The 21,229-nt window shown below is 45.2% G+C and overlaps 1 protein-coding gene and 1 long non-coding RNA gene across 3 annotated transcripts in view; one reads left to right on the plus strand and one right to left on the minus strand.

Moving 5' to 3' along the window:
* LOC139988855 (uncharacterized) overlaps positions 1-21,229 on the minus strand; it is a 127,983-nt gene that overhangs the window by 64,541 nt on the left and 42,213 nt on the right. The window lies entirely within an intron of this gene.
* The window catches only part of LOC139988860 (LIM domain only protein 3), a 69,961-nt gene that overhangs the window by 20,179 nt on the left and 28,553 nt on the right, over positions 1-21,229 (plus strand). The window contains exons 1-3 of one of the 2 annotated variants that reach the window (XM_072006645.1): positions 18,214-18,344; positions 20,491-20,606; positions 20,982-21,119. In XM_072006645.1, the coding sequence (XP_071862746.1) occupies positions 20,524-20,606; positions 20,982-21,119 (221 nt within the window). In that variant the 5' untranslated portion in view covers positions 18,214-18,344; positions 20,491-20,523. Of the gene's footprint in view, positions 1-18,213; positions 18,345-20,490; positions 20,607-20,981; positions 21,120-21,229 lie in introns of those variants that run through there. The other variant, XM_072006644.1, reaches the window with a different exon arrangement.

The following is a 21,229-nucleotide window of genomic DNA, read 5'->3' on the forward strand; positions in this document are numbered from 1 at the left end:
TAGTTGGAAAGTAAACGCAATTACGAAAACGCGATTACTATAACGAAATCAGCGTAGAAGGAAATAAACGCTGGTACAAAACGTGAAAAGGTTCGGGGAAACTTCATATCAGCGTACTGCGACGTCCCATCGGTTCGAATCCCGTGGGTGTGATCGCTGCTAACTAAACTTGTAAATCTCTCTGGCCGACCTCTCGCTAGCGCGGGACTAGAGCCTATTCCAACTGACCAGAACGCATTTGTCTATCTTACGAGCGTGGTAAACGGCGCCTGTGGAAAATCAGTCGTGCTGTAATCTTCGTTGCTTCGATCGAAACTAACTTTTAGCCAAACAATCGAGAAATATATCGCCTCTGTGAACAGAGAGGAACAGAGAAAAAGAGAGAGAGAGAGAGCATGAAACGATAGTCGGAGATCGATCAAGCGGATCAAGGTAGTTAGGTAGTTCTCCATCACGAAGTTAGGTATACGCGAGTGGAAGAATTTCGTGGTAGGCGCAGTTTCGGAGGAGATTGTCGCGACGTCAGGGCATTAGAAACAAAAGCTGGGCAAACGAGAAGTTACGAGGGCTCTTTATACCTGTGCCTTCGCATCCGGTTGTCTCGCGTATTATGACTGATGTCTTAGTTAACCGTTGCGGCGAGGCGCTCGAGGCTTTAATGCCAACGAACGAGAGAAAAAAGGAAGAAACCAGGCGAGAGATACGCGAGCACTTGTGTCAGCCGCGCTCCATGCCTCGCCCCCGAAATTGTGAGGGATGGTTATGGTGCAGCGTGCACGCGATACGATCCCGCGAGCGCTCACAAATCAAAGCTACCGCACGCATTTGCGTCATCTTTCCGCTCGAACCAAGGAATATCGCAAAAAGTTTCAAACCCAGTTCTCCGATCGCTCTACCTGCTCGTATATTGCTATTTCGTGGAAATCGACCTGTGGCTGAGGTACATACGCGCGTCGTTCACCGTACGAAACTTACATTTTAATCCTTCACTCGCAATAATTGTAATGGAGCGTCTACGAGCTAACTTTTCATGTATCGAAAATATTTAAGCGTCGGTCTTTAAACATCGTCGTGTTGAACGTTAACGGGATACGAAATACAAGTAGCTCCATAAACGTTTGATTTATCGTTGATTACCATATAAATGGCTCTCGAGTTTGATACGTCGAAGACACGAAAACAGTTTAATATAGATGTTATGGATTCTACCCTGATCGCGAATAATTAACGAGTATTTAATATTTTCGCAGCGGCTGCGGCCGACCGGTATCACGTAACTCCGACCCCTTTTTCTCGGTGGTTTTTTTATTCGCGCCTCGAGCTCTAATCGCCGCCTCGTATCCCGCGGTAATATTTAATTTTTAATCCAAGCGTATTCAAATGCGGCCGGGCTCGCTCTTCGTGGCGCTCTTAATGGGTATACAATTTATTCCCTGGCCACGGCTTATTTTACATTTTATGCTAAATAAGCGTCCCGGCTACGCGCGTCGTCTATACTCACGCCAACAATTAATTACACACTGCGTGCCGTTGGGAAGCACGGTTGTTACTTCTATAAAAAATAAACAAAGGAATTGCCGCGTCGATGGCCGATTAACCGGCAACTTCCCGGCCATTCGCCAAACCAGAAAATGCTTTCTCCTTTGGTTATATACCACGTATTAAATAAGACGAGGAACAGCACGCTCGAATACCATCCGAAGTGCATTATCTTCTCACGGACCCTTGCCCGAAAGTTCGAGGGGGTTATATCCGACCCTCGTAATTATCTACAGGAGAAATTTGGTCAACGTGGCCCGAGGGTCGGCGCGAAACTCAGTTACAGCTTGGTCAGCCACACTTGAAAATTCCCGGAGGCGCCTTTAATCCGTGATTTTTAATCCGGGATCGATTAAAGGCTTAATAGGCAATCCTAAGCGAAAATTACGCGCGACCTGGGGCCACAACCGTGTCCACTTTCGTCGACTCGATCGCCAATCCGCTCGTTACAACATTCCGCTTCGATCTTCTTATTTTTAGCTTCGTTTCCTCTATATTTCTGTTGGCTGTGCAAACATTTCGATGCAATTGAATCGGACGCTGTTCCACTATCAACTTGAAACGTTCCTTCCACTTCATTTTCCCGTTTGACAAATAAGAAGCAACTTTGTCGGTTACATCGCGCGAGAATCGTTCGACCGTTCCATGCACAATACGGATGGCTGGCACGTAAAAGCGGCCGTAAAACGAACAATTGTTTCTTGCTAATCGACAAGTTCCAGAGCAGGCCGTGTGCATTGACTCGCCGGCAAGTTTATACGCCTACGTCGAATTCCGACGAACGTCGCGAGGGGAACAAACCCAGTGAGCCGTTTGCGAGTGTCGAACGCGACTCGTGTCCGTGTCGGAACGTTCGTCGGAAAAAATCGCGACGAGTCTTACGATTCAATTACGACGCGTATCCGTGCAACATCTCTGACGGCGGATGTCCGGCCTGAATCAGTCATGAGTAGCCTGCTCCCTGTCTCCGTTCTCATTTCCGACAGGATGGACAGGAAAGAAGAAAGAAAGGGACCGCCTTCCGGCTCTATCCACTGCTCATTTTTCGGCCGCCACTTCATGCATTATTTAACTCTCGGACTTTGAAAACCAGCGTTAAAGTCTCTACGGGTGGACTTGAACGTTGCCCGTGACAGCTACCTCGAAATCGATTATTTTCTGAACTACGTACTCGCCAGAAGTAGAATATTCGAAGCAGGTTGCGCACGAAAACAGATTTGTAATCGATTTGTAATCGATCGAAGATAGAACACGCGAGCGTTTAGGGATCGTACGAACCGTTCGTTGATCGGTCGCGCAATCTTTGAGAACTCGTTTCTCGTTTGCCGATCTAGTCGCGTGGCTGGCGTTGCATTTGAAAGCAGATCGCTGCCGGGACGGTTCGTGTATGCGTTCGTTGCAAAATTCAAAGCAACGTCGAGCAAATTTAGATTTCCTCCCTGGGAAATTCCGGACATAGCCTAGATCTCGATTTAGACCAGCCCAACGAGCTGGCGAGATTGAATAATTGAACGAATTCTAAACCTCCGTGTCCGGCTATTACGAACGTTGAATATTAAAGCAATCGTTTCTGTGCGGTGCGGCGGTTACACGATCACGCCAGTTATAGACACTCTACTGTACGAATCTACGCTCTACCGTATAAGTTTCTTTCGATACGAAGGTGAAACAGCGGATCGCTGAATGATCCAAAACGGACGTTACGTGCGCAACTTGAAGCGCGTTTCAGAGATGTTTTATTTCCATTCTACGAGGAGATCTACGACTCGTAATCCGAGAAGAACATCGGATAAAAGAAGGGACGCGATCTTTTGCTTGGATCGTTCGTTTAAAACAGTTTTTCACGGCGTGAGAGGCGATAAAGACGAGAATTAGATACGAATCGTCTGAGATGGGTAGGGGACGCGAAGCTGGTGGTCGCGCCACCATCCTCCATTCTTCTCGAGACCTCGCGCACACCTCGGATTCTTAAGCACGATTTGTACGAGTGCTATATTTCTTCCGTAAGGGCGCCGTTTGGTGGTAATAGTTGCAGTATTATTTACTGTTAACGGCCCACTTTGCTCGCGTAATGCCGGTGAATTAACTTCCTGCGAGCGCACCTTCCCGTACATGCGACACGGGATACTTTATGGTTACGAGACTGACTACTCGGCCACCCCTTTTCAACTTGTTTACTTTTCACGCGACCTCACAAGCAATAATCGAAAGTTCCTTTCGCGACTGTGCACGAATTTTTCACGATCGAATCTGCCACGAACGATAAAACACGAGGTAAACGTTTCCTGTTCTCGAACGAGCTTACGATACTTTAATCGCGACCGGGACGAACGTTTTCCTTAAAGATATACGAGCCTGGAAGCGTTAATCGACGAAACGAAACCGCAAACTCGACCCACCAGCCACGGATACACGCTTTTTTTTTATGGTACTTTTAGCTAATTGAATCGATAACTATCCAAAGCTGTTATCGAATTATCCCGCCATTGACTGGAAGGATAATTACGCGACGGTTGGGTAAACCGCGCGTGGCCGGGAACGCATATTTTTACCGGGCTTCTGGTGAGAAGGAATTTTATGTGTACCATAGAAGAGATTTATCGGGCTATTCCGGGGATAATGCCGGTTTCGAATGTAATTTGGACACTTTACGATATCTGTGTATTGTATTTATTAACGAGCAAGGTATCGATCTTTATTTTGCTTAATCGTATTTTATCTTTGCAAGATGTCATAAACACGTACCACTGGCATTCATCTCAATAATCGTTTATGAGAACGAACTGGCGAACAAGCTAAGTTTTATCGACGCCACAACACACCATTCGTTTAAACAGGCCATAAAACGCTGCCAACATAATCCAACGTACCATCAACGCACGAACGAGATCGAGAACCACCATTAACGTTTACTATTACCGTTTCCAGTCGTTTGAGATCGTTTCACCGCGAAAGGCCGAATCACCATGTCAAACAGGGAACAACGTGACCGGACCTATCATTTCGGTGCATTGGAATTAGATAGAGTAGAAACGAACGCCTGAGCGAATAGATAGGCTAACGGGCGTACGTCCTGCCCAATACCTAAGATAGAAAGATATATATTATACGGATTATTAAGTGTTCGCGCATTCACTTAATCCCGTAGTGAATATCCCGTGGTATATCTCCGAGCCGATCAATCACAGAAGGGAGCCGTATAACCCCTAGCCAGAGGCGAGAGCCAGAGGGCAACGTGGAGAAGAGAGGAGAGGAGAATAGTGAGAGAGAGAGAGAGAGAGAGAGAGAGAGAGAAAAGGATAGGGCAGGGCAGGGCAGTACAGGGCAAGCCCGTCGGTTTCGGTTCTCCTCTGTTATTCGCACCGAGTCATATATCATTTCGTTATCATCGACTCTTTATATGCGGTTGCGCTCCATTTTCTGTCTGTTTGCTCCGTTAAACGGCGGCGCTGGTTTGATTCAGTGAAACCATTAGCCGGATTTCGGTCGCCGGCCGCATTTTCCGTTCTCGCCTATCGGCCCGGTTATCTCTGCCGCATCATACGCGACTGACTACCCGCCATTATCGGTATGGTCCGGCGCGAACGATAATACCCGGGGGCAACGGAAAAATATTCCCCTGGCTCGCGAAGCCGATTTACTATAAACAAAATCATTGAGCGAGAACGCGAGCCGCTTTGATTCTTGCTGTTGTACGCACGCGAGACTGGTGCGCGTGTAGCTGTTCCACGCATACGTACGATTCGCTCATAAACACGGAAACACACAAAGACAGGTACGCGCACACAAAGAGATGCTTTAATTATTATTCGGTCCTATTGCCCGTTGCATTTCATGTACCAACGATCACATTCCTTTATCGACGAGATTTTAACGTGAACGCGCGAGTTACGCTCGGGCGTTAATTCGATGCTTAAAATTCTAACCCCGTAATCCCTTTTAATTGCGCGATAACAGCGGTCGCATCGTGTTAACGAACATCGCGATGGACGCAACGCTGGGCCGGGCATTCGTTTGAATTTAAATTATAGCGATCATATTTCTTGCTTCTACCGACGGGTCACGTTTCCGCTTCTCTCCGCCGATCCTCCAAACCCCACCAGAGGACTTTCGATTTTTTCCATCGGCAAGCGATCGGCGCCTGTGCATATGCGTTCGCCGAAAAACCAGCTGTGCGCCGCTGAACCGCCGCCATCTTGCCGAACCAACAACGTCCCAAAGCGCTTGCTGAGCCGGAAACAACTGATAGCGATGCCACCGATCGTCGCTCGCGGTCGTTCGAGGATGGTTAACGCCGATATTATCCATTGTCCTACGAATACGGTCGATAAGCGGACCGATAATAGATTTTACGGGACGAATTCATGCTCCGTTTCCTCTGGCAATGGCTCCCTGCCACCGACAACGGTACCAATAAAATTCCTTGAAAGACAGTTTATCGTTTTCGCTTCTCCGCGCTACTCTCTCTTTATATTTTCCTTCGTTCCGGTTCCTAACTCTGGCGCTTTATCGATGTTTTAGTAAATCGAAACGAAGGATACAACGAAGAAAGTGGAAAGATTTTAGTCAGCTGCAAAAGTGGCTTCGTAGAATCTTGCGAATCAACGCGAGGTCGTACAGGAAATACCGTGAGAGCCGCGAAAGGGGATGAATAAGATTCACCCTGGCGCACTTTCGGGGCGCAGTTCCGCGACGGCAGAGATTGCGCCCGGGGGTTGCAAATGGGGGTGTCAACGGCATCAGGCCTGTATTGTGAAACGTCAATGCCACGGAAACTAACACCGTTCCCTTCGCTTCGACCCTCCTTCCCTTTGCCAAGCCAGCGAACCCACTATGGCACAAGATCTGTATTCTGTTGATGTTTGATTCGATGCCATCTTACGCCTCGTCCCGTTCGATTAACCGACATAGAATTCGCGCATCCATTGATTGTTCTCTCGTGTGATATTTCCGAACGTACGTCGAATTTGTAGAGTAAAAGAGTGAAAATGGAAAAAGAATAGCGGAGTAGAAAAATGGAGAAATCGATTCGATCGTCGTTGTCGCGTCGAGTGTATTTGCATTAATGGAAGAAGCGATCACGTCGTCTTCTGAAGCACCGATAAATTCGAAAATTGCCGATAACCGATAACTGGCTGTCAGAACAATCCACTTGTTTTGACACCTGTGTCACTTCCGGTTATTCAAAGCCCGCCGGCGTGTTGTCCAAAACGATGACAGCACCTTTGTCCGTCGCATTCGAGTGCCGAGCGTGGTACAGTCGTCGACTATTATTGTTCCAATCATTTGATCAGTCTCTTTAGACGATCCTCTCGTTCATTTTCTCGTTGTAAGTCTCCTCTTGCGTCTTATCGTTTACTTGACGCAAACGATCGTCAGCTGACGATCGTAACACGAGGTGCTATCGAATGATACAACGCGCGTGTCAATTTTGTCTGCCATTGCAATTTCATCCTCCGATTTTATTATATAAAATAACGTGTCACCGTGACAGTAGCGTTTATCGTCAAAAGAAGGGTAAAAACGACCGTTGCTGTTCATGACGTGAGCACGATTTTTCAAAATCTTCCGTCCTTTTTGGACGAGTTTAATTCTGGAATTGAAACGGTGAACGGTGTCTTCGGATTTCCAGTAGAAACGCGAAACATATTTCAATTAACAATTGTATCGTTAATTATATCGAATTTCAAAACAGAACTAATGGTGAAAAATATATCTGATTAGTTACATTTGTCTGCTTGAAAAATTGTGCTATTTTTTAAGTACGAACTAGTTGGCATTTACATTAAATTTTTTACTTCCTACATCGTTTACAGTTTCAACTCTTCGATTCGCTGCCGAAGGTGCTGATCTTTCCGATCGTTCGAAACATCATGCGAAGAGTGAACGTAGAATAAAACGATTATATGGGAAACCTCGATCGACTGGAGTATCCGAACGGGGTAAAGAGTACGCGAAATACCGCAACGACTTTGAGTGGTGTGATCCTAAGAGGCCGGTAAAGGGTTAAGACTACCCGCGTTTCCTACAACGATCTCCACTTTGGCTCGAGTCCTTATTAATAGAGCCGGATTAGCATAACTGCTACTCGGATCCGTCGGCCGAACTCCGCATAATTAAGCCTCGCCGATTGCTATCTTCGCCAGTGGAATTTCTAGACTGCGAGATAAGCCGTCGCGACAACCTACTTGGAAGTAGATGGTGAAATACGAATGCCCAGGGAATTAAACGATGCCAAAATTTTCGTTCGCCGTGTTTCGCTGGATTTTCACAGACAGATTGCTCAAATGTATCGGTTTAAACGTTTTAGATTCGCGGTAATGGACGAACGATAAAATTTTCAATTATTACGCCGCCACGTTCTACTTCATCCGCGGTGTAATTGGGGTTGCGATAATAACAGCGATGATATCGCGCAGAAATATTTGGAGAGTGGAGAGAGCGAGACTGCGAGAGACGAACAACGTGACAGAGTGGGAGAGAAAGAGAGCGAACGTACCCTTTTCATATACGCGCGTATAGGTTACGCTCTGAACACGAGAGTACACGTGGCTACCGATAACGAGTTCTGTCAGTGACTGCTGCCGCTGTCACGAGGATCGTCAACGAAGAAAGGGTGCACGTTTGCGTTTTGCAAAGCAAAAACTAGAGGCTACGTCACGACGGTATAACGGCTTATCGGTCGGTGCGGTACATTAAGCACGGCCGTTTACTGGCGCTACCGCAAAACGGGGATGCTGTCGGTCATGCTGGCAGAAAGGGGGAGGGACGGGGACGAAGAAGGGTGTCGAGAGATTATCTTGTCGTATTCAATATTCCTATGGAACGTTCGGGATGATAAATCGTCTTTCTCGATAGGAAAGATGCGCCGGAACCACGTTCCAGGACCTTCATCGACTCGCACCTCAGACCACCCCATGAAGTTCGCTGTCATACGTCCGTTTGCCCCGTTCCGATTCAATATCAAGGACTCCCGGGGATTTGGCTTCCATCGAAGTGGCCAATAACGTCTTAACATTGCCTTTTTCTCGCCTTCGTTCCGTTAACGCGCGTTTGATGTATCAGTAGATTATGTTACTGTATGGAACGTTTGGAATACGTTTGAAAGAATCGTCAGGCAAGGATTAAACGTTGCGAGTTATAGGGAATAAAAGAAGAGAAGAAGCAGGAGTTCGACGTCGAATAGGATTTTCATTGAAATGGCTGTTTGCCGAATGGTGCGCGTTTTCCTCCTGACGGAGATTTCTGAGTCGCGGTTGCGATGAATCGTGGAAACCGCAGGATCGGCGAGGACGCGGGTGCGAATGCGTCCACCAAGAAATCCCGCGGGTATCAGTATAATAAAACCATTAGAATGATCCTCGTACGTGCATTCAAACGGTATAAATATCCGGCGGAATCCCTCGCGCCGTTTCCAACTTCTGTGTAATGTTAAACTTGCGATAAATCCGAAGTGCCCGGGAGGAGCGAATCTCTTGTCCGTGACGTTTAACAGGGATCGTATCGTCTTCTTCGTTGACCATGGACAATAAATACTCTGCAGCCATACGTGAAACGCGTGGAACCCCTATGGCGCTGTCGCTCGTATTACGCGCGATATATTTTTTTCTCTGCCAGACCGGTGTACTTTCGAGGTTTCATTATTTTATGTGCATTCATCACGAAAACAATAACTCGGTTGACCTTTATTTTTCCATTTGAATCGGGATCGGTGGCCGTTCGATCCGTAGGCATTGCTATACCTCGACCCATTTACCATTCACACTTTTTCAAAAGTCATTCTCGTCGCTATCGACTCATCCTCAAGTCGGATATATCATGTACGAGGTACCATGCTGTTTATCGTACTCGTGACAGTATTTTCTGCAACGTTGAAAGAAGTCGAAACATTCGCGTTATCGTCTCGTAACAGTAGAATGCTTCGTTATAACACCGACCATTTTGTTTATTATCTGCCAACATTTTTGTTGATGCAATTACGTTATCCGACCAACATCCGACGAACCCCAGTCATTAGAGTCCTAAGTAAAGGCTGACATAGCACTCCTGCTCGTTTGTGTAGACGCGTATATAATTATCGAAGCGTACACCGAGACGATGTTGGTGTCAGCAATGGTCATTTGCCGCTATCGGCTGGTTCACAGGCTATCCTAACTGCTCTGTCCTGTCTGATTATTCTCCGTACCCATTCTACTCCATAAAGCCTGTTAGAGAGCCGCGCGTACATTATCAGCGGTAAATTAGCGATTTCAGAGTTAATTAACGCCACGATCCATTGATCGCTACGATTTAAGAAGAGTGGCAATCGGGCAGCTTCTGCCATTGAAGATAATTATTATAATTATTATTCGTAACAGACATATTTCCGCGTATTTCTCTATATGTAACAATTACTTTCCCTGAAAACGGCAAACGGTTATTCGTATCCTCGAAGAATTAATCAGACCGAGTTTACCCCAGTATTTTGGCAGCAATTCCAAGCGATCGATCATTTTGTCGAAGAATCAACAAGTACGGTTTACATGCGACCAGCGTCCAGTCTTCTTCGTGCTCAAACCACCGACACCCGTGGCGTGTGTTTCAATGCTCCGCCTCCAAACACGGACACTTCTCGCGAATATCGATATATCACGAGGCACGGTGGTAGCCTGACGTTTCCTGTCATCGCTTTAACGGAGCACCACTCGGATTAAGTGTTCCTGCTTTCGTGAACGAGTTGTACTCTTCGACCGGTCAATAACGAAACTACTTCACAACCGGACGCGTAAGAGGCGGCTGACCGAGAGATCTCGTCCCCTCGCCTTTCGCTATCGCTTTGTCTTCGACGTCGTTCCTTCTGATCCGTCTGCAACGTCAAAACTCGATTCCCACCCTTGTGATCCACGATGTTCTCCTTGCCTCTATACAATTCCAAGTTCAAACTACGTTTTAGAAGATACGCGTTTAAATCTTTGACTTTAATATTCAATGGATGCAAGTTTCGTGTCTACGATAGTAGACTATCGTTCGACCATCAAACAACGATCGTATATTCTATAAATAAAACTAATGATTTTTCGAACAGTCCAGTTGATTAATTTAACGTCCGTGTGATTCCATGTATCTAACATTCGCGCATCCTGTCTGCTCCTCTTTCACAATTTCTCTCTCTTACTTCATCCCCAAACGGTGTAAACTTTCTCAGAAAATATTCGATCAGGTCAGCTGTCTTCTTTCGCACGAAGCTCCATTACGTCGTAATAAACAATCATTGGAACGTTAATGTTACGCTATGAGGAAGACGCGGCGTATTCATCAACCAGGATTTATTAGTAATTCGTCAACGTTGAAGTTACTTTGCGTTGACCACCGTAGCGTAAACGTGTCCGAGCTGACCGAGAACCGATCTAAAGTTAGACACAAGTGTAACATTGAAGATAGCGCGTCTATCCAAGTAGAAGGGTAGTCGAGGAGGGTGTCTAGGTTATTTACCGACTAGCTGCTAACGGCTAACCGTTCCTCGAGCGGTCCTAACTCACGCGCAACGGCCGAGAATATGTCCCGGGTGTCCGGACCTTCGTCTTATTGCGGCGAGACCGTCTTGAATGAGTTATCCGGACCAAACCAAGGCCTGGATGAAGTTAATCACAACTCCTTCCTTGTACTCTACTCGGATTTAACGAATATTCATGACGATTATTAAGTCTACCGTGGTCTCTGACGACTTCGACTTTTTGCGTTTACTCAGAATTACTGATTCCACGTGGCTCAAGCGACTGATAAATATGTAGTAGCGCTTAAATTGGAATAAAAGTGAAATTCTATTGTATCGTTGTATTGTATTATAATTTGCACGGAATAGGTAACTATTTTTTCTATTTCAAGAATATTTTCTAAACTGTTGAAAGAAAAGAATAGATTAAGTGGAAACTTTGCTATCGCTGCATCTATCCAGCGGAAGTGGTGGATTTGGGCTGTTTGAACTTAGACGAAACAATTTTGTTGGAATTTAAGCGAACGTTGCTGTAATATACTTTTTTCCACCCATCATTCGTTTGATCTACCAGAGTGTTGCACTTCCTAACAGTTACTGTTCGTATCCTTACAACGCGAGACGAGTTGTTAGTTAAATTCTTTGCTAATTAATTTTTTATCTAGTTAAAAGATCGAGTCGATGGTGGAATATTATATCGTTTCGTTGAACAATAAGGTGCTGCAACAGTAAACCGGGCAAAATAATTAATAAACATTCTTCCGCAAGAGATCTCGTGTTCCTTTCTCTGGGGCTACGTTTGCGTTTGATTTACGCGGACTCGTAGGAATGCTAATTAAATCGTTGCTGAAATTTCTCCGGAAACTTTCAGTGAATTTCCCCGGCCGTAGCTCCAGCGCGAAACTGTCAAAATGCTAATTTCCAAGTTGATCGTCGGGATGCGTTTCGTGGGAACGATCGAACCAGAATCATCGTGAAGACTCGACTCCTGGCGTGCACTTGGTAATTTCGTCCCTGTAGGATACAGAAGAGGGAGGGCGAGCGGCAAAAACGCAAAGAAACGTTGCTCTCTCCGGTCAGAGAGTCGGACGGCGACGAATTGTACAGAAAGGGGTGGAAGAGGGTAGCGTGGCTCGCTTCAACTGGCGTTATCTTGCAGCGAAACATTAATAATAAAAGTTTTCGCTCATTGTCTCGCGGCGTCGCGCTAAACGGCAAACGAACGATCGTGAAGGGGTGGTCGGGGGTAGAAGGGGAGAGGAAGAGGAAGAGCGCGAGCACGGTAGCACGAGACGCGCTGTATACATACAACTGTGGCGAGCGCGTTTTGTCTTTGTCATGAATGCTCCCTTATCTTTCGCGAGTCCATCACCGGAGACCGGTTTTGTCCTGACTGGGTTCTGGCGTAGGACTGTCTGCGAATTGTAAGGAGACAGGAAGCTGGACACACCGGGCAACGTCTGGACGCTCAGTTGGGAAATATTTCGAAACGTCGATCAGCCGCGAAACAAGGGTCGTGAGTTATGCGATGGGGCTTCGGTTTACGTCAAGTATCGCGTATCTCTCTTTCTGCCCTTTCGTTCGATGCACTCGACTCTCCCAGCGTCGATCTAACGGCGAGGAAACGCGACGTTGTTCCCTGGATTTTCTTTTTTTTTTTTTTTTTTTTTTGCGATTTTATATCTTCCCTTCTTTGATGCTTATGGCCATCGATCTTCCTCGTCTTTGGTCTGTCAGCCTTTAAAGAACTTGTATCGTGCGTATTTTTAGTCTGTTACGTGGTGAAGTATAGACTATTGTGTGGCGGGGTTAGAGCAAATCGATGTCTCTCGATCACCGGCTACATCTCTCGGCCGACCACAGTTTCCCGGCTCGCACTCGCTTTCGGTAAAGGGATACGATGTAAATCAGTCTAACGCTCGGCCGCATGCACTGACCGCACATTAAGTAGCCTTGACCACCCGAGATGGAAGCAAGGTAATCTCACAGTCGGACTGCGCGGGTTCTTCGTTCCTAAACGGAATATGCTGTTTGATCGAGGTGATCAAGTACACGACAAACTAATCGGTTTAAACTATAGCTCCAACACGATTGAGATTAGAACCCATGTCTTTATTTGAACGATACTGATTTGGATGTTCATCGGTTTTTTTAAGAATAGATTTGTCCGCGAGAAAAGGACAATGTCAATGGCAAAAGGACTAAATTCGAGGATCTTGGAATTTCGATATGACGTGTAAAATCCACTTTACCCTCACCTAAGTTCCAGTGACTAAGTTAAACGTCTACCTCTACCGTTTTCGACGATTCAGACACAAAATAACCCACGAAATCCGATTCACCAGGTAGGATTATCTTCGGAACGGGCCATGTTCTCGTGTCAATGTCTCGAGCGAGAATTGCTGAGCACGTATGTGGAAGGAGGACAACCGATCGATCGTTAAGTTTGTGCACGGCTGCCGGGGACACTTACAAATTAGCCAATCAAGTTCTAATCCCAGCACGATTTACCCCAATCGGCCCGTATCCCACCGCAAATACTTTAATCCGTCCATTAATCCTACAAGATAAAAGTTTCCGAAGTAGTTACGGCCCCTTTGTCGTCGGCATCGGCAACGTATCGACTCGCGGCCGTTCAACCGACTCTCCAACGATAAGGACCGTTTCGATCGGTTCCTATCTGCGTAATTAGCGTTCGCTGAACGCCCATCAATCGTTGACCACGGACAGTAGAAAAGGAAGAAAACGGCCGGACCTCGAAAGCTGAATTCACTGTCGGAATTCCATGGATTCGTGGAATAGCAGAAAATGCCTTCGAAACGAAAATTTCGGTACGGCAAACGATTCATTTTCAACAATCTGCTCTTATATATAATACTCTGTGAATATTGCGATTCTAAAAATTCCATAATAGATTGCGTTGCGGTTTAATTCGTGTTTGTTCCGTACGAAAATTATACGCACACGTAAAACCTATTTCGTAATTAGAGATTTATAACGATTAAATAAACTAATCGCGTTCGAAATTAATTAATGTCTATAGTATCCCCACGATTGAACGTAAAGGGCTTGCTTCTCTCCTCTTCTTTTCTTTCTCTTCCATCGCTTATCCACACCCTTGCATTTCGATGTTCTCCTTTGTCTAATCCGAAACAGTCTACACGTTAAGGCTTAACGTATCTGTATACGTATCAGAACTACCCTTCATCGGCGAACTTTACAATACATTGCAACGCATACTGCTTAAAAATAGCTAGAAAAATATCTCGCGTGTATCCGCTAGACGAACCGTGACCTCCGCTGGAATAAAGAGAAAAGAAGGCAGGGAAAAAATTCACTTGGAGTCTTGATGACGAGGATTTTCTCCGTTTGACTGAAATACGTATCCGCGCGGCATAATCCCGATGTATTTAAGCGGACGGGTCGGAATTGAAATCCAAAAGAAGAAAAAAAAAACGGGAAGAAGGATGGGTGGGATCCGCGAGGGTAGGCGGAGAGGTGCGAGCTTCGCTTAAATTTATGCTCGGCATCCTAGCGGTCGTCCCCGGGCAATTTTTTTTTCAACTTCAACCTCGGGCGATTCTCTGCTCTCCACCCTCCCCTTTCCTGCACACCTACACCCTGCACGCCACTCTCTACTCCCCGCCACCCTCTCTCTCTCTCTGCCTTCCTCTCTAGAGAGAGCTGCTCTCCCTCTCTCTCTCTCTCTCTCTTTCACTCCGTTGGTGGCCATATACAGAACGCTGGACAAACAACAATAAATACATTTTCCCAAGCGGGGTGGCAAACCCGGTGAGGGGTGGAACTTCCATGCGAGCACGTACGGGCATAGCTTAGCGTAATCTGACTGCACACCACCCCATTTCAGCCACCAACCCTCCGCGTCACGACGTACGCAAACCCCGTTACCCCTGCTCTCTACACTCCAGAAGACTGTGGCCACCCTCTCTCGTGCCGTAGAAGAGGAACAGAGGTGCGCGGCGGGCGGTTGTTGGAGATGGAGAGATAGTAAGAGAAAGAGAGAGAGAGAGAAAGGTGGACGGATGGGTTAGAAAAAAAACAGGAAGGAGTACAAGAGAAGAAGACAGAAGAAGAGAAGAAAGAAAGAAACACAGAGGCCTGACAACGCGATGCGACAGGGAAGGAGGCGGTAGATGGCATTGCCACCTGACGAAAGAATGCCGCGACCTGACTAGAATTTCATTAACCGCGGTCTGGCCAGAAGGGGACGGCAAATATGAAGAGAAAAAGAGTGGAGACACGGCGGTCGCGTTTATCGGCGCGAAAGAACTTGTTAAACAGACCGTTTGTCCGTTCCGTCGTTTCCGTTATCCTTAAACGGCTCTTGGACGAAAATTATCCGGAACGATGACTGCTTAGAGGCTGGCTAACGTTTTCTTTTTTTTTTTTTTTTTTCCATTGCGCTCGAAGGACTCTCGGTACCGTCAGTTTTCATCGGCAAAGTAGAAAAGACGAATTTTGCGTTAGATATTTTGCCAAGATTGTGCGTTTTGAAACTTATGGAAGCTAAAGCGACAGAAGAAACAACGTGGCTAGTTCTTTGTTTCGTTTTATTAAATCGCAGGCAGTTTGGACGATTTCACGTGACCGTGGGGTGTTTTTCGTCGGTCGTTGGACCGAAACGGAGGAAGAGTTTAAGCGACGTTCTCAGCCGGCGTGTTTTCGGTCGACATCGACCGTTCGGAATGCTAATGCGTGATTACGGCACAGCCACGGTCGTAATACGTGAACTTTTTGTGCGACTCACGTGTGCCACGGCCCGCTTAAAACATCCCTTAAATTACCCCCATTAGCAAGGGCTGAATGCCGGGTAAACGAGGATTTCACTGGCGCTGTTACGCGAGATTTATTCCGTAGGAAATATTCCTTTGGCCCGTTAAATTACATCGTTACGGTCCACTCCTCCCATCCTGGCCACCTCCGCGTGTGTTGACCTAAACGTACGCGTAAGCCGATTTCCTAACGCATCGTACAATATAAAAGTAAGAACTTGCGGAACGACGACCGACTTCAAATTTTTCTATCCCAAGATATACCGTTCGTCGATCCGAAAAAGACGCTTGGAAGAAATGCTTGGGTTATTTCTCGTTGAAATACGACCGTCGAAATATTTTGTATTTGTTACATAGCATCTACATATTGTACTAATTCGATAGACCAAAATATATTAAATATCGTATCACTTATCGTTAGTAGTACGTGTAACTACAAAAATTAAATACTATCTGAAGAAAATGTAGAATCTGATAAAAGAAAGAACGCATCATTAGAAAATACGCAAATACTTTCTCCAGACACCGTATTTGTCGAAAGTATCGCATCTACAAGTAAGAACACGTATAGCTTCGCATGATCACCGAACGAGGAAAGTATCATCCTTGCCCCTGTGTCATGTCAAGTAACATCTTCTCAGCGACGAACGGGATTTACACGCCAGCTGAAAAGTATCGAGACACGTTTCGTCATTAATAACGCTTTCTTATTTTGAACTTTACATCGTATAGTCATTTTTTATCCTCGTTGTTAACGAATATTCAGGAATATCAAGTTATGTAATCTTTTAGCAGTTACTCAACTTCTTGCGGCTTAGAGAAAATACAATAACTGTCGTAAAGACTTTCGAACGGGGTTATACGTTAGAATATCATAATAATTTTCCATCAGACGACGTTTGAAGTTAAAATACAGCGAGGAAGAGCTACGAACTCGAGTCGTAAAATCTCAAGGTGCCAGCGATATCACGTGGAAAGCTAAGTCTCGCGTGTCTTTATTAGCAAGACTCCTTTAAATTTCCGGAAACAAGTAACAGTTCCCCGTGTTCGTTGAACAGGCGGGATGAGGGGGATATTCAGGACGATTTACAGAATTTAAACAGTCTCTAGGGATAAGGCGGTAGCATGGCAGGTCGGATTAGCAGGCTGCCGCCGTCGAAATAATTCCCCCACTTGCCTTTGCCTGGCCACCCCCTTCAACCTCCGGGGGTGGTTACGTCCTTCCTGCGGGATAAAACAAAACAGCCAGCGGAGTATATTAATGCTCGGCTTAATGTGGCCCGCCTAATTAATGGACCGACTCACCGGATGCCCGTACTCTCGTCCTAAAAGTAAAAGATAACGCTTCCGCAGAAGCATTATTAAAGACAAAAGCGTTCGTGCCGGGCGAAAGCCGGTTGGAAAAATTTCCAGCCGAGCCTCTGCTCTCTCAGGTCGACGAAAACACCGGCGAAAAGGCATCTCGCGCGAGAATATGACGCGGCTTTTTCCTAGGTATATCACGGTGTTTACAAGCGCGCGAAGGAAACGCGGAAAATTTTGTTTTTCCGTCGAGGAGATTGCAGGGGTGGTACTCTGGGAGTGTCACGGATGCTGCGAGGGCGGAGCCTTGAGAACTGCATCGAGACTGCCCAGTTACGTCGATAAACAGAGACCTCCTTTCCACGGTTTTCGTTTCAAGGAAATCTTCTTGCGCCTTTGTTACCACCGCCCTGTACATAGTTATATCCTCGTTTCTTATAAAAATATTTCATAACGTGATGTAACGTGCGATATGACGCTGGTGACGAATAAGATCCATCCCATTCGAAGATAACAAGTGAAACGCAACGAAGAGATCGGATAAATATGGAGAATGATATCGTTGGAAGTTCAAAGTCACTCGACGAAGCTAGGAAAAAATGGAGGCTCGATCGGCTGAACACAGATTACACGGAACTAATTTAATTACATTCAGGAAGATGGTTAACTAAGAAGATCTACCAATTGGAGGACATGTTGGCGGTTGTCGAACATGTACGAGATAATCGAATTATCGTCGCTTTGAGGAGCAGCGTCCGTGGATGATCTGATCACGTACCTGATGAACAGATCGCCAGCGATGCGAGCCGCTTTCGAAGGGAAAGCTCTCGTTATGGACCCTTCACGGTTACGTTCCAACGAACCGTTACCACTGTGCTCCGTTCGCTTCCCGACGATAGTAACTTCTACCGAGTAATTAAAGCCACGCGAAGCACGAAAAGCTAGCGGCGCGATATTGCTGAATAACTGACGTTAATGTTACAAGCACAATTGCGACCGCATCCGCGATAAAGTTGCCATCTAAATTACTAATTAAACGGCGCAACGCTTTCAGACGATGTTTCTATCTATCGCAACGATGGCTTAGTCACGCGTTTCTATTCTTTGCCGGCGGACAAGGCGTTTTCGGGCGGCCGGCAACGACCGCGACTGTAAACTACGAAAATTGTGGAACAAAGTGGAAATTGACCGACCGCATGCAGTCGGCAAAGGTTTTCCAGGTCGTCGCTGGCATTCAGGTTGGCTTCCGCAGGAATTTCTGCGGTGAAATTCCAGGCCTAGCTCGAAAATACTTTTGTAGAATAAGCGTTATACGTGCATGTAGAATAAGCGTTCGCGTTTTCAAATCTCAAAGGAAAACAAGTTCCGGTCACTGGACGGTATTCACATGCTTCTCCGTATCCAAGAAACGCTCGTTTCCTCGAACGTGCTGGAATATGAAACGAAGGACAATGGTGTTTTAAAATTACAAATATACGTGTGATCGATATTCGACGTATAGAATTCTATACGTGCGCAGGCAATAATACGTACGCCGCTCTCATACTTTTCGCGATGGACGTATTAACGACGACTTTAATCAACCAATAATAACAATAAAATATATTAACGTACGACATAAATTCAATGTATGGAGCATTCGATCGTTACCCAATTATTATGTGGGCAACTTTGGGCGCATTCGCATTTAATAGTTTGCATAATTTACCTGGCTAGTTAGTTGTTCTATTAATCACCTCCCTTATAGGGGTATAAAGTTACGCATAATAATTGTACCATTATTTAGATCATATTCGATGTATCGATAACCAGGCTAGCACGCAATGAATTCAACATAATTAATTAACTCGCTTCGACGTATCCATCGAATTTGAGGTTTCGTTTAGTTTCCAAACAAATAGTTTTGAAAAGATATAGTCTAGAAATTGAATTAATTCCATAAATAATATTTTGTTGTGAAAAATTATAGTGTAAAGTGTAGGAACGCTGGCAAAGATCGAGTCATAATATCGTTCTAAACGTATGAGTTTCAAATATTTCGGTCTTTATTAATTAACGTATCAAAGGCACGGTATTAATATTTGCTTCGCAGTCTCAACCGCATAGAAGATATTAACGTCCCTGTAATATTGTGTCCAGGCTAGAGGGAGAGGACATATTGAAACCGCACAAACTTTGCTCATAGCATCCACCGGGTACTCGTAAATATACAGGGTGGTTAAGATCGAACGTCCCCGCGGACGTAGACAGAATTTAAGTCCGTTGTGAAAGCACTTTGTGAAAAGTTATGGAAGCGTTCGAACTAATCCAAGATGCATGCGCATTGTGTTTGGTTAGTATAAATATCCAATGCTACTACACCTTTCCCAATGGTACATCACATACAAAATTAACTATCGATTACTCTTCTAGAATATGTTAAATCTTGGACCATTCGTGTGAACAAATTAACAGAAGGTACAACTAACGAAAGATCAACTGTTTCTTAGAAATATCACGTCCAAGGGAAACACGATACTCCGTTTGATGTAATATTCTAGGATCTAGACGTGGAGGGATGTCGTTCAACCGAAACTGTTTCAAACATTCTTGCCTCGAAGCTGGAACTTACCGTTTTCCCCCAAAAATTGTATTTTCCATCGTATGATATAACAAAGTACGAAAAACAAATGATAAATCAAATACTGCAGGCTATACTTCAATCAGACATATTTGCACTCTATATCTAAACCTTACTATCCTGAAAACGATATTTTCGCGTTTCAATAACCGTGAACGACCGGTGAAATAAAATAGAACGGGAGAAGGCAAACGCTGCCGATTAAATAAACGTTAAACCCCGAAATTTCGTTTAAACGGCATACATAGGGGTGGATTAATACATACGTCTTCCGGCGAAAACAATTAATGTTTATCGGGAAGCTCGCACAGCCGTTACCCGACAAGCCGGTGGTTGTTTCAGAACCGGTGCCGCTTAAACGTGCAATAAGTGGAGAGAAGAGAGGGTCAAACTAATTCGATTCTAAACTCTGACCGCATCGCGCGAGAAAGAGGCGACCACGAGGACGGGCAGAGAAAGACCCGGCTACGCACACCACGATGGACACAGATGGCACTAACCGCGCCGTTAAATTCTCAACCTGTAACTCTAATTGCTCATAGACAAGCCGACGTCCTAGTGCCAGATGCCGTTGAAACTTGTTAAAAGCACGCAAACGTGATTAGTCATTTGGTTCTGTTGAACGATGATTTACCGTGTTGGCTAATCGAGTGGTAATACAGGGCAAAATTAATTGATCGATTACGTATATAATAATCATCGTTCTCATATTAGTTTGCTTGTTCAGAGTCGAGGTGATCAATAGAGATTTTGTTATGTTGCAGGAAATCCGAGTGACATCTGAAAATTAATTAACAATGGATGTGACCAAAAGCGAGCCGAGCAAGAACGGGGCAGTGCAACGAGAATGTGGTGGCTGTGGAGAGGTGATCACAGAAAGGTGAATATCAGGCCATTCCATAGACAACTATCGTCTTTGTATGTCTAAAGCAAACTCGAGCGAACGTCATCTGTACTATCTATACGACCAAATACACGCAATATTATAAAACATAAGAGTGACGCGATAAACGACGAAAGGAATTGAAAAATTCGAGTCGAAAAAGAAGTTGAGATATAATTCTGGAAGACGATAGTCGTTTATTAATAGAAAACGATAAACTACTACTTGATACGTTTATTTAAAGCTACGAAATCTTGCGAGCAATTTTTGACATGCTCCTTTAACGTTTCAGAATAACGATAAATTCTTCATCTATTTATATTCTTTGGATACTGGAGAGATCGTAAATAAACTAAATTTTTCAAATTGCAGGTATCTTCTGAAGGTATTGGACATGTTCTGGCACGAAGACTGCTTGAAGTGTAACAGCTGCAACTGCAGACTCGTGGAAGCTGGCCCGTCGCTTTTTATAAAGTCTAATCTTATATTGTGCAAGAAGGATTATCTAAAGTAAGCAATTTGCCTAACTACCATTTCTCGAAACGCGTCACAACGTGTATACCCGTGAAAGAATCGCGAGTTTGTAATATTATAATTCTATTCTGGTGTGGGCACGTTGA

This window comes from Bombus fervidus, chromosome 7 (genome assembly GCF_041682495.2).
Source record: "Bombus fervidus isolate BK054 chromosome 7, iyBomFerv1, whole genome shotgun sequence".
In the NCBI taxonomy this organism is placed as follows: Eukaryota; Metazoa; Arthropoda; class Insecta; order Hymenoptera; family Apidae; genus Bombus; species Bombus fervidus.